The sequence below is a fragment of the Hyperolius riggenbachi genome, chromosome 11, assembly GCF_040937935.1.
Source record: "Hyperolius riggenbachi isolate aHypRig1 chromosome 11, aHypRig1.pri, whole genome shotgun sequence".
Taxonomy (NCBI): Eukaryota; Metazoa; Chordata; class Amphibia; order Anura; family Hyperoliidae; genus Hyperolius; species Hyperolius riggenbachi.
This window is the reverse complement of record NC_090656.1, coordinates 89363494-89375832: the sequence shown is the minus strand read 5'-3', so window position 1 is coordinate 89375832 and position 12339 is coordinate 89363494. Positions and strand designations below refer to the sequence as shown.

The window sequence follows — 12339 nt, the reverse complement described above, 5'->3', positions numbered from 1 at the left end:
AGTCACAACACAGCATTACAACTGAAAGAGTTAACCTTCAGGCATGCAAGTAACAGTTTCCGTCTTGTCGGATCCTTGTGGGATTATAGCATTACCCTCACTGATAAGGAATTACAGCCATGAAACTTTTCCAGGCAAAGAACAATTCCCAAGAGCAAGAGATAGATAAAAAGGTCAATAGTTCATATATTTTAGCTCTGGGACACGTAAGAGATTGGCATTGAGCAGAGACTATAAAACATTCAATCTACTTTGTAAATGTTTAGATATAAAATAAAACTGGGATATCTAAAAAAAAAAAAAGTAATTTTCGGGAGTAGAATGCTCGATACAATTGTTTATCTCATCAGTTTATTAACATGGTGAAATGTCCAAATTATATCCTAAATAATTATTAATAAAATGTTTAGCTTTGAGTAGACTGGGGAAGGTTAAAATCTCTGCTAGGTTTTTACTACTACCCCAACAAAAGTGAATTTTCTTGGCAAGGATTAGACAGCAATACAGATGTAAGCTCAGAATGAACAATATGCATTTATTCTAAAGCAGCTTATTGGTCATTTCCAGCTTATGTTATGCATTTTGTGTGTGCTTTCAGCCTGCAAGCAGCCACCACTACAGTTAGGCATGTTCTTTCAAATGTAAGTCAGGCAAGGAGAAGAAACATCTGATTATTTTTATGATTTCATGCAAATGATGACCTTACAAGCACTCTTGGCTAACCTTGATGCTTGGCAACTAAAAGGTTAAACTTTAATTCTCACATGCGCTTTGCATTTTCAAGCTTATGTGCCACACTGGCAGGTGGTGAGTGGGTTGTCAGAGAAGGCTTTTTATAGCATCTCTGTAAAGTAATCTAACGCCAAAACTCTTGAGATAAAGAAATGTATCACACCTTAAAGGGTAACTAAAGTCACTACATGCCATTATGAGTCCACAAATCTCATGCTCACTAATGGACATTATGCCAACCAGTTTGGTGAGGAAAGGTGTTTTCTGGTAGTTTAGACACCATTTATGTCATAATGAAAATTTGCATATATCATGTCTGATTGGGAGGCAGATGTGAAGAATCTAGATAATGGCTTAAAAAAAGGACAACATTAGAAAGCTGCTATGCTAGTTCATTGGTTGGTAACTATGATCACCCATGCTTATGCTTCACTTTCTCCTCCTACCCCTCAGAGCTGAAATTCCAAGCCTTCTTAGGGTATTTTTATGAGTGACTTATTTTGTAACTATGTTAAAAATCTCCTCCGTGAGTAGATATTTTGTCTTTTTACTGATGTGCTTTGTCAGAAAAGAAATTGGGAAAACGTCTTTATCAGTTACAAGCTGGGAAAGTGAAGCCAATCGGCCGTACTCCATTCCTACTTAGTCAGGACAGCAGTGCCACCTCCTCCCTTCTGCTGTGCAAGTCAGATGAAACACTGCTGCTCTCCCGCCTTCCCCCTCCTTACTCACTATCAGACTCCTCACAAAGCACAACAAGCTGCTTTTCCCCAATGATGACCTCTTCACCTCACTCGCTCTCCTCTCGCTTCTCCTCCTACTCTGACAGCATGCTGTAAGTATAAACACACAGTACAAACATGCCGCCCCTGTAATCTCTGCGCCTGATGCAAGTGTTTCATCTGGCTTCATGAGAGAACCGGCTCTGATGGCAGCAGTCCCCACAATACACCATTAAGGGGTGAAGGGGTGAAGTATAGTCGTATACTTTTTGAAACTTGGGATGCTGTGATGGTGTTACTGTTATCCTACAATATGTAATCAGCCTGGGTACTACTTTGTCTCTAAACCAGAAAACTAGGTCTAGAGTTAAGATTTTGTTAAATAGGAGCTGGTGAACATTCTGGTTACCCCCTTTAGGCAACCAGAGAGTTCCCCCTTTAGATAGGTATCTCAGTGCCGAGTGCTCTATAAAAGCACTTCATACCAGAGAGAGGTGTGGCAAGGGGGAGGAAGAGGGGACATATGTCCCGGGTGCAGCAATGTGGGGGGCGCTTAGCAGACCACTGCTGGTTTGACGGTTTGGGTGGGTGGGGGCTATGTATCCAGGTTGCGCTGTGCACAGCTGGGGCTGTTACATTAACTCACCTCTCCAATCCATGCACCACATATTTTTCCTGTTTGTAGGCATGCCATATCATGGTGACAGCACCCCCTGTGATGTCATCATATAGGGCGCTGTTACCATGATACAGGATGCCCAGAAACAGGAAGAATTGCATGGATTGGAGTCGTGGGTTAATGTAACAGATCCAGCTGTGCACAGCTCGCCCTGCATGCGCTCCCCCTGCCCACCGAAACCTGCAAACCAACAGCGAGATAGAGAGTTCTTTCTGCATAGACAAAGGGCCTGTTTTTCTAGTGCCATGGCAAGTGACAAAAACAGCTATGTGGGGAAACTCGTAGTGGTATCAGTTATGAGAATATAAGTTTGTGAACACAACTGTGGCTAGTCATGCCAGAAATTTGGCATATGAGAAATGTATTAACTATTTGCTATTTGCCATCATTATGAGGTTTTATGCCCCTACCGATGATTTTTTTTGTCAGGTAATAATATTTGCATTAACGTTTGCTGATTCATGAAAAAAGACAACCCATTGCCCATAGCAACCAGCTCATGAAGTGACGATTCTAATTGACTGACTTAGCATCAGCTTATTTTTGCCTTGGTCTGGACTTCAGCTTTTAGTGTGAACATTTGGAGCATTTATTTCAAGCTTCAAACATGACTTCCTGAACAAAAACTTTCTAATTATTGCTCGAAAATAGATGCCACTCTTCTGACACAAGTTTTTTTTTTTGCGCACTAAATGAAAGGGCTAAACCCTGGTGACATCAGTAAGTGAAGAAAATATATTAGTGACCTTTGCTCAAATGACCTTTATAAATGTGTACTTTATGGCTTCGCACAGGTGTTCTATCTTCTAAAATTAATTAATAGCTTTAAAGTAGAAGTCATTTGCTGCAAGCTATAAGCCTTTGAAGTCTATGAAATTTAGGAAAGGAGAAAGCGGCTTTTTTTCACCAAGAGAGTAAATGAGAGATCCCACTGACCAATCTGTACTCAAAACATTGGCTTTGGTGCAAACAACTCTGGCAGGTATGAAGTGCCAATATGACTGGCCAAGCTTAGGGCCACTTCACACCAAGAGCACTATACAGCGCATTTTGAAAATCTTTTGGTTAATTAAGTCAAATGGGCTATTTCAAACTAGAGTGATTCTTTTTTTTATAAATCAAAAGTGCTGTGAAGATAGTTTCAAAATCACTTTAAAATGGCTTGACACACATTTGCTAGAGTGCTGTGAGGGCAGTGGGGTCATGCCTGCATATTTGACTGCACTTGGTAGCAGTGTGTAGAGATGAATTAATTATGATTGGGGAGGAAATGTTACCTAATTATATTGACTGAAGCCAACACTCAACCTAACTATATTTTTGTGGATGAACAAACTGCTAAATATGTTGTTTGGTTCACATATTGGTGAATAAAGTGTTTTGGGGGAATATGTACATTTTGCTCCACCCACAACCCATCATGACCATGACCATTTTTCAGCACAGTGCAGTAATCTTTACTGAAAGTGTGAGAAGATGGAAGTGGTGGATCTACAGCCAATTTTTAACAGATTTCTTCTGAAATCTTATTGAATTGAAACAGAGATGTTCATAGTGATAAAGAAATTGCTATTCCCCGACTGATTTCCAATCTGAGAATAACCAATTGCTTATTAAAGTTGCCTTGGTAGCTGACTTAAAAGATACCTAAACTAACTTAAAAAAATGATCCAGAGGCTTCATAGATCCTCTTAAAGCCCCCTTACTAGCTAAGGGTCCCTCTATACGTATTTGATTTGAATAGGTTTCTTCAGCACAGCCGTGGATGAGCGTATCTGGACTGCATGAGTAGAATGAAGAGCTCATGCACAAAGGACACGAGTTGTTGTGATGGGCGTGTGTGGACCTTACTCCTGGATGCCCAGTCTGGTTGTGCTTGTTCGTGGCCAGAAGATGATGAAGAATCATGTATAGGAACGGTGGATTCTACGAGGATCTGGGAAGTCCCTGGACCATCCAGAGGCTTCCAACTACTGACGTAAGCATCCAACATTTCCCCCTCTTCACTTCGGGTTTGCTTTTAAGTCCATAAAAGATAGCTAGCCTACAAATGCAGCCAACACTCAAACCATAGCCCACCTAAGATTTTGCTAAAAAACAAAAGGAGCAACTTGAACAGAACAAGGTAGAGTACGCTAAGGATAGAAGTCTTGTTAAACAAAATGTACAGCATGAATTACACAGGAGTGTTGTCTACTTCCTGCTGAGAAAGCACAAACTCTTTACCGCTGCAGAGAGGTCATTACATTTTCCAGATTTTAGCTAATGAGCTAAAATTATCTTGCTACAGTACAGGCCTGTCAAATCTCACAGATTTTCTGTGCCTCACTCGTCTGGAGTCGGCATTAACTCTCAGTAGCTTTTCACAAAGTACAACTGAGCTACGATGATGGAAAACATTAGCACTGCCAGGATTCGGTCCACAGCTCACAAATTTCATTGATTCTAGTCTCTGAATGTTGACAATAACGTGTTTGATCTATCGGCATACTGATCACTTCGCTTGCTGCACACAGCCGGTTAAAAATTTGTATAAGTAGATGCCAGCGTTATTTGGCAGTTATTGGCTAAATTCAATTGTCGTCTGACCTCTCCCATGAGCCCTTGTTCACTGCTAAAGCTGCAGACTAGTCAGTAGTTTTATCTGTCACAGCTAGTGAACAGCATAGATTGGCTAATGTAAATGGAATGCCGCTGAAGTTGCATTTTAGACATTCTGCACAAAAAATGCAATTAAAATCTGTCCATACCACTATTCTCCTATTAAACCGATCTCTTGGAAGCCTTGCGGATCATATCCTTTCTGGGGGTTTTTTTCGCCAGCACACTGCCTTCCAAAAGCCTCATGCTCATTGTGTTAGCTTATTTAAATGTATATTGAGTCCTTAGAATCTCCTTGACAGAGACCTTAACATTTGGGTCCTTTCACACTGCAGAATAATTTAGCATCTCAACTCATTGCCTATACAATTGTATGAGCCTGTTCACATTTCTGTGTTGTAACTGATTGTGTTATTCTAACTTGCATGCAGGCTTTGTATTAAAGCCTATTTCCAGTCTCCATTGCAGCTCAGACTCATTATGACATGTGCATTATGCAACGGATCACTGTGAATCCAGGCTGAGGGTGAGTTCTCACTGCGTGCTGCATTGCTGGAGGTGAGCGCGGTATCCATAAAACTGTTAACATCTCTGCATTGTAACAAACCACCTTCTCCTAACACACTTTTCACAGTGCGTTTCTGGATAACGTGTGCGATGACCGCACCCTACATCCCAATTGTTCATGCTATGAAAGTAAAGTGCATGTAATAACGTGCAGCGTGTGTGTTGTGTTATAGCCTGTAGCATGTGCATTATGAGTGAACTTACGGCGACCATACACTGGCAGATGGCCACTCAATCTGACTTACAGATAGATCCCTCCCGAAATCTGAGTGGGACCGATTACTGCCACGCACTGCAAATAGATTTTTTAATAGATTTCAGCTTAAATTAAATTATATTAAAAATCTATGGCACCACCGCCGCAGCACTACAGGGTCAACTGGCAGGCTCCCCAGGTCTCCCCACATCTAGTGCTCCCCCTGGGCCCATGCAGAGTGTTGGCAGCGGAGTGTACTCACCTGTCTGCCAGCATGCTCCCTCCTGTGTCCTTTCTCCATCACTGCTGACCCCTCCCCCATAGTCAACAATGTACATGTTGCCGGGTCTTGGGGAACAGGTGCCCCAAGGGGAATAGACACAGGACACAGGAAGGAGCACGCCGGTGGGCAGCTGAGTGTGCTCTATTAGCCTGCAGGGGTCCCGGGAAAGCATTATTTTATATGGGAATTGCGGCTGGCGTGCGGGAGAGGAGAGGATGACAGTTAATGGGTTGGAAGACTTTCACTATAAGCAACAGAATCATTGCAATCTCTTCCCTCACCCAAATATTTTTCTTTTTGTGTTGCTTTAACAAGAAACTTCTCCAATGACAGTTGCTTTGTATGCACTTAATTAAGGCGCCGGGAAATTTGGGCAAAAAATAAAGGGAAAAAACGTCTCAACCTGCTCCTGCAAATGTCCCACTGGCGTTAATGACTATTCCCCTTCCTATTGCTGGCTAATTTACAACAATTTTATAGTAATTTTGGCTCTGTCTTTTGATGGCGCCCAAATTACTGTCTGAATGCCGCTATAGCCATAATTTATATTACAGCCAATGGTGGGCCAAATGTCCTGCGCCGTTTTTGCCTGTCTCAAGTTGCTTTTGCCTCCTTTTGAGGATTTCATGGAAATGTGATATTGAACACTAGTCACTACACTGTGATTAAGTACAATCCTGCAGCGTCCTGCAGCAGAAGGGAAGAACCATCAGCTCATTTGTGATGACGTGACGCATGTACACATTCTGTGCTTGCATTTTAAGATGTTGCTTGCTTACCAAGTCAAAATTTCAAAAAGATTTTTGATTGTCTTGCAAAATGCTTGAAAACCAAGTCATTTTATTTAGTATTTATATCACGCAAACATATTCCACAGCACTTTTACAGAGAATATAGTCATGTCACTAACAGATCCTCAGAGGGTCTTTTAATCTAATCCCTACCATAGTCATATTTATGTGTATCATAGTCTATGGCCAGCCTTATGGAGAATCCAATTAACCTTCCTGGCGGTAAGCCCAAGCTGAGCTCGGGCTATGCCGCGCAGGAGGATATCTCAGCCCCTGGTGGGGCGATACGCCCCATTTAAAGTGCTGTACGCGCAGCTAGCACTTTGCTAGCCGCGTGTACAGCTTGATCACCGCTGCTCTGCGGCGATCGCCCGCACGCAGTGGCGGAAGAGGGCCCCCCCCGCCAGAGCCCTGCGCTGCCCGGACCAATGACTTTTGGGCAGCGCTAAGGGCTGGATCGGAGGCATCTGACGTCAGGACTTCCATGACGTCATTCCGATCGTCACCATGGCGACAGGAAAAGCCAAACAGGGGAACGCGTTATATACGCTTTCCCCTGTTTGCTATTGATGCCGGCGGTGATCGCACTAGAGGGACACATGCGCCCTCTAGTGTTATTTCATGTAGCTACCACTCTGGTAGCTTTACATGAAACAAAAAAAATAAAATGAAAATTTTTTTTATTTCTGCCTATTTGGCAGAATTTACTAACCGCCAGGAGGGTTAACTTATATGTTTTTGGAAAGTAATCAGGGTGCCTGAAGGAACCCACACAGACATGGGGAGAACATACAAACCCTGTGCAGATAGTACCCTAGCTGGGATTGAAACCTGGACCCAGCACTGTGAGGTAAAAGTGCTATCCACCATGGCATCAAGCTGCAATTCAAGGTATAATACATATATTCTCTGTGTTAAAACCCATGTCCCTGTGTCCTGCTGTGTTCCTGTGTCCGTGTGTCCGGTCCTGAACCTCACCAAGCAAGCAATATCTCCCTGTGTGTATAGACTTCGGACAGCGGTGGGGGACGGCCGTGTGGCGGTGCGTGTGCGCAAGGGTCATGTCCATGTGCACATTGTGGGTCGCGGCCATGGCCTAGCACCCGTTTAACGGGTGGGCCTTTTTTTTTTTGCATATAATGCATGTTTTTAATAATATATTATAACATCCATACATTGTCATTTTCAAGGAAGTCCTTGCCTACTTCGACAAGACAATGACAAACAGCTCCCAGATGTTAACAGCGTGTTGTTAAAAAAGAGTTGTTAAAAAAACCTTATCCCAACATTTCTAAAATGTTTTTCCATAATCAAATTAAAAAATATAGTATATATTTAAATAAAACAATTATATTTCTCAGTTTCAACATTTCCTTGGTTGTCTTTGTGCAATTTTTAATCAAATAAAGGGTTTACAGGATTTGAAAATGATCGCATTCTGTTTTTAATCTACATTTTACACAGTGTCACAACTTTTGTGGAAATGGGGTAACTACCAGCTGGTCTTTAAAGAGACTCCGTAACAAAAATTTCATCCTGTTTTTTATCATCCTACAAGTTCCAAAAGCTATTCTAATGTGTTCTGGCTTACTGCAGCACGTTCTACTATCACAGTCTCTGTAATAAATCAACTTCTCTCTCTCTTGTCAGACTTGTCAGCCTGTGTCTGGAAGGCTGCCAAGTTCTTCAGTGTTGTGGTTCTGTGATGCATCTCCCCCCTCCAGGCCCCTCTCTGCACACTGCCTGTGTATTATTTAGATTAGGACAGCTTCTCTCTTCTCTCTTATCTTTTACAAGCTGGATAAATCCTCCTCTGAGCTGGCTGGGCTTTCACATACTGAGGAATTACATACAGGCAGAGCTGTCTGCACTCTGCAGGAAGAAACAGCCTGACACTTCAGTGGAAGATAGCTGCAGGGGGAAAGAAACACACAAATGATCTCTTGAGATTCAAAAGGAAGGGTGTATACAGCCTGCTTGTGTATGGATGTATTTTCTATGTGTGGACATACTGTACATCAACCTACTTCCTGTTTTGGTGGCCATTTTGTTTGTTTATAAACAAACTTTTTAAAACTGTTTTTAACCACTTTTAATGCGGCGAGGAGCGGCGAAATTGTGACATAGGGTAATAGGAGATGTCCCCTAACGCACTGGTATGTTTACTTTTGTGCGATTTTAACAATACAGATTCTCTTTAATATAAACGAGGGTGTTCAGTTATTTCTATTTCATAAATTGGTGTCGTGACAAAGACTACAGATCCAGAGTGCCAAAAAAAGTATCTACAATGTTTGGAATGGTAATGCGCAGCAAATGAATGTCACTATTTTGGTTAATGGGTGAATTTTATTCATAACCTGGCAGCAGACATTCATTTTATGTCTGACTATTCCTCCTGTGGTTGAAGAGTATATTAATTGCACACCGGGGAGCGTGTTGGTAGTTTGCCTTCTATAATTAACACTATGCTTTGTTGCACAACATACATTGCTCATAGAAAAGTTCTGGCTTTTAACAATCTCAAAAGAAATCTGATTGCTGATTCTAACAACTTAGATATGCAGCTAAGGTGTCTATCACATCTCTAGAGCCTTTACTTCCATTTACAGGATTACATATTGGGACTCATTATTTAGATCTACTTAGAAATAGACCCAATGTCACAAGAGACTATGCTAAATTAAGCCACATCCGATTGTTTCCATTGCTTGGCTTATTCATATCCAGGTTATTGGCTGCTATGTGGGAAGGCGTTAGTGCACTTGTATTTTAACATATTTAAAGTACCTTAACCAAGGCATTGATTGTGAATGCAATATACCTGGATTACTCATTTTACCCTGTTTTTAAGGGACTGGTATGTTAACTCCAGTATGTAATGCATAGGTGATTACTCTTTGCCTGTACTGATAGTGATCTATTTGCTGTGTGTGCTGGTAGATGTTTGAATCCCCTGTCTACCAATGAAATTCAAATGCATATATTTGCATTAGAAATTTGCATAATCGCGCATCAATTTGGAAGTATTTGCATCTCACCGACCATCCCTACTACAGATGTTTAAAGGAAAAGTGGACTCGTGAGCGTAAGTCTATCTATCCTTCTCCCTCCCTAAAGACTAATCAACCACTTCACTGTTAACTGTGTTTAAAGCAGACATCAAATGTATAATATATTATTCTTCTTCCTCCATTAGCTTCTGCCTCCAGCGTGTAGCCCCGCCCCTTCTAAAAAAATGTCATGGTGTTTTCTTTACTCGAGATTGAGAAATATCATGGTGTTTTTTTGGCAGGGGGTAGGGCTATGTGAGGGACTCATAAGGTAAAGAAAGAGCAGGTGTGGCTGGATAGTGTACTGGTTAAGGGCTCTGCCTCTGACAAAGGAGAACTGGGTTTGAATCTCAGCTTTTCCTGTTCAGTAAGCCAGCACCTATTCAGTGAGGAGACCTTGGGCAAGGCTCCCTAACACTTATTTGCACCACATTGCTTTATTGCTCCTCTTGTTGCAGTGCAAGCCCAGCCTCGCCTTACATCAGCCTTTGTATGTAATCTAGTTTTAGTCATGGAGACATAACAAAAGTTGTTTAGGTAAGTACTTTTAATGCCTGAAGAAGACACAAAGTTTTGAAAGCTTGCAAGGAAATCCTGTACCTTTAGTCATTAAGGGTATTACCTAAACAACTTTTGTTGTTTTATCTTTGGACTTAAATCAGCAATGATTCATTCAATGCAATGTGGTTGTTCCTGCAACCGAGTTTATATTGGCACTAAATCAGCAAGTATCTTAATATTGGATACTGTCATGGTGACTGCCTATCATGAGAGTTTGGCACAAGTTAAAAAATGCTTCCAGGTAACATAAGTATCTGAAAGGAAACTTGAAGTGAACAGAATACAGGAGTCATTGATGACCTCCGTTTGAAGTCACTACTTGTCTGTTTATCTGTATTTCTGATTCTTTGTTTTTCACTTCACTTTTACTTTCTGAGTTAGTAACCTAAATTTGGTGTACAGATCAGGTGTTCTTATCATTGCAAATGAGTGAATCAGAAATACTGAAGTCAGTATGAGAGCTATGTGGCTTTGTTAAAAATGAATAAATGATGATAGCCTCCACATGCCTATCACTACAAGTTTCCATACAAGTACTTTTTTAAAAAAAACTTGACACTACTGAAAATGTTCAAACATTTGCTCTTTAAATGATTTATACCCAGCTATTAATTAGCAGAGGACACTAAACTGACAAGCAAGGGACTTATTGGTCAAAAGCTTTCCTTGTTTCGTGAAATAAGAGTTGAAGTTTAACAACTAACAATTATACTGACGCGCTCACATACTCATACTTCTTAGGCACTCACTTGGTTCGGCTGAGATTCCCAGATGCCAAGTGGCTCTGCACTGTGTGCCATCGGCCTCTCCCTGGTTTGCCAAGGACTGGTTCACTGTGATGGCTTTGGGAGGATGTACTAATCTTCATGGTGTCGCTTCGAAACTGCTTGTCCCCCAGTAGTCGGCCGTCTTTGTCCATTAACCCAGAGGTTCCACATGCAGCAGACTTACTACCAGACAACAATGTGCCACTGCAATGTACCCACGTTCAAACAGAGGACATGCAAATGTGAAGACATAAACACACAGTGGGGTGAAGAAACACACACAAAGACACCAGAAAAAAAAGAGAGAAAGAGAGAGGTCAGCATTGCAAATCAAAAGACAACAACTATAAAATAACCCAAAGCATCTCTTGTTAGAAGAGGGAGGAAGACGGCAGCCCAGGAATGATGACGGTAAAAAGTTCCACATCTCAAGAAACAACATAGGGTTAACATGGAGAAAATCTCTCAGGAAAGGCACCAGACAGCTAGCCAGCCACAGGAAGAAAGAGGCGTGTTAGTGAATCAGACCACACAGTGCGGATGTAGAGCACACGCTGCTAAAACGGGCAACCCTTCCTGGCCTTTAAATGGAGAGGGAGGTAAGGCTAGGGGAGGCTAGAGAAGGAGGCGCGTTCGTTAGTGGAAGCTAGGAGGGGTTGCTCGTCTCCATGGCTTATCCGCCCATGGGGGTGAAGTGGAGCGAGGGTTACAGGAGCAGGTGGAAGGAGGCGTGTGAGAGGGAAGTTGTACATACTCACTACAAACGACCATAGAAAGACTCACTTGAGGGCCAGCCTTGGGTCACCATAGGGGGCGTAAGGTGAAATGTTTAGGATAAACTCCTTTGGAGGGTAAGAGCTCCATTTCTGGTGGGCTGTGCTCTCATTGTTATTCCAAAAGTCTTTGTCTAGATCACTAAATTGGCAGAAAAAGAGAAAAACAAAAAAAAAAGAAATACTAGAAAAAGCCTGAATCCCTGGGATGGAGCGGACGAGGAGGAAGGGAGTTAATGTCACATAGTGGCCTGTAAGTGTAGGAAGAGACATGGAGAAGAGGAAAAAGGCGTTTGTCTGTTAATTAACCGATCCAGGTTCTCTGGAGGAGAGGAGAAAGGCAAGAGTTTATTATAGTAAGGTTGAGTTGGCAGCACACAAATCCAGATAGCTAAAAGAGAGGGAAGGAAAAAGAAAGCATTGATTATGTCACTGACAAGTGTCACCTCTTCCCACTCCTTTTGGTTTTCCCCTTTTTCACTTGTCATCAGCCCAAATTAATTACCCTCTGCAAGTGCCACAGTGGCAGCACGCAGGAGCTGATGAGAGTTGTTTTTAATTAAGAGGGTCTGGGTGTTGCGAAGAGCATTTATGCCAACTAAAGAGGGTGTTAG

The 12339-nt window shown here is 42.0% G+C and overlaps 1 protein-coding gene across 17 annotated transcripts in view; it reads right to left on the bottom strand.

Moving 5' to 3' along the window:
- Positions 1-12339, bottom strand: part of SYT7 (synaptotagmin 7) — a 945664-nt gene that overhangs the window by 188878 nt on the left and 744447 nt on the right. For 14 of the 17 annotated variants that reach the window (XM_068261178.1, XM_068261176.1, XM_068261179.1 and 11 more), the window contains 2 exons: positions 11736-11867; positions 10935-11156 (listed from right to left, as the gene is read on the bottom strand). The exons of 1 other annotated variant lie outside the window; for it this stretch is intronic. In XM_068261178.1, the coding sequence (XP_068117279.1) occupies positions 10935-11156; positions 11736-11867 (354 nt within the window). The remainder of the gene's footprint in view (positions 1-10934; positions 11157-11735; positions 11868-12339) is intronic. 2 more of the 17 variants (XM_068261188.1, XM_068261190.1) reach the window with 1 other exon arrangement.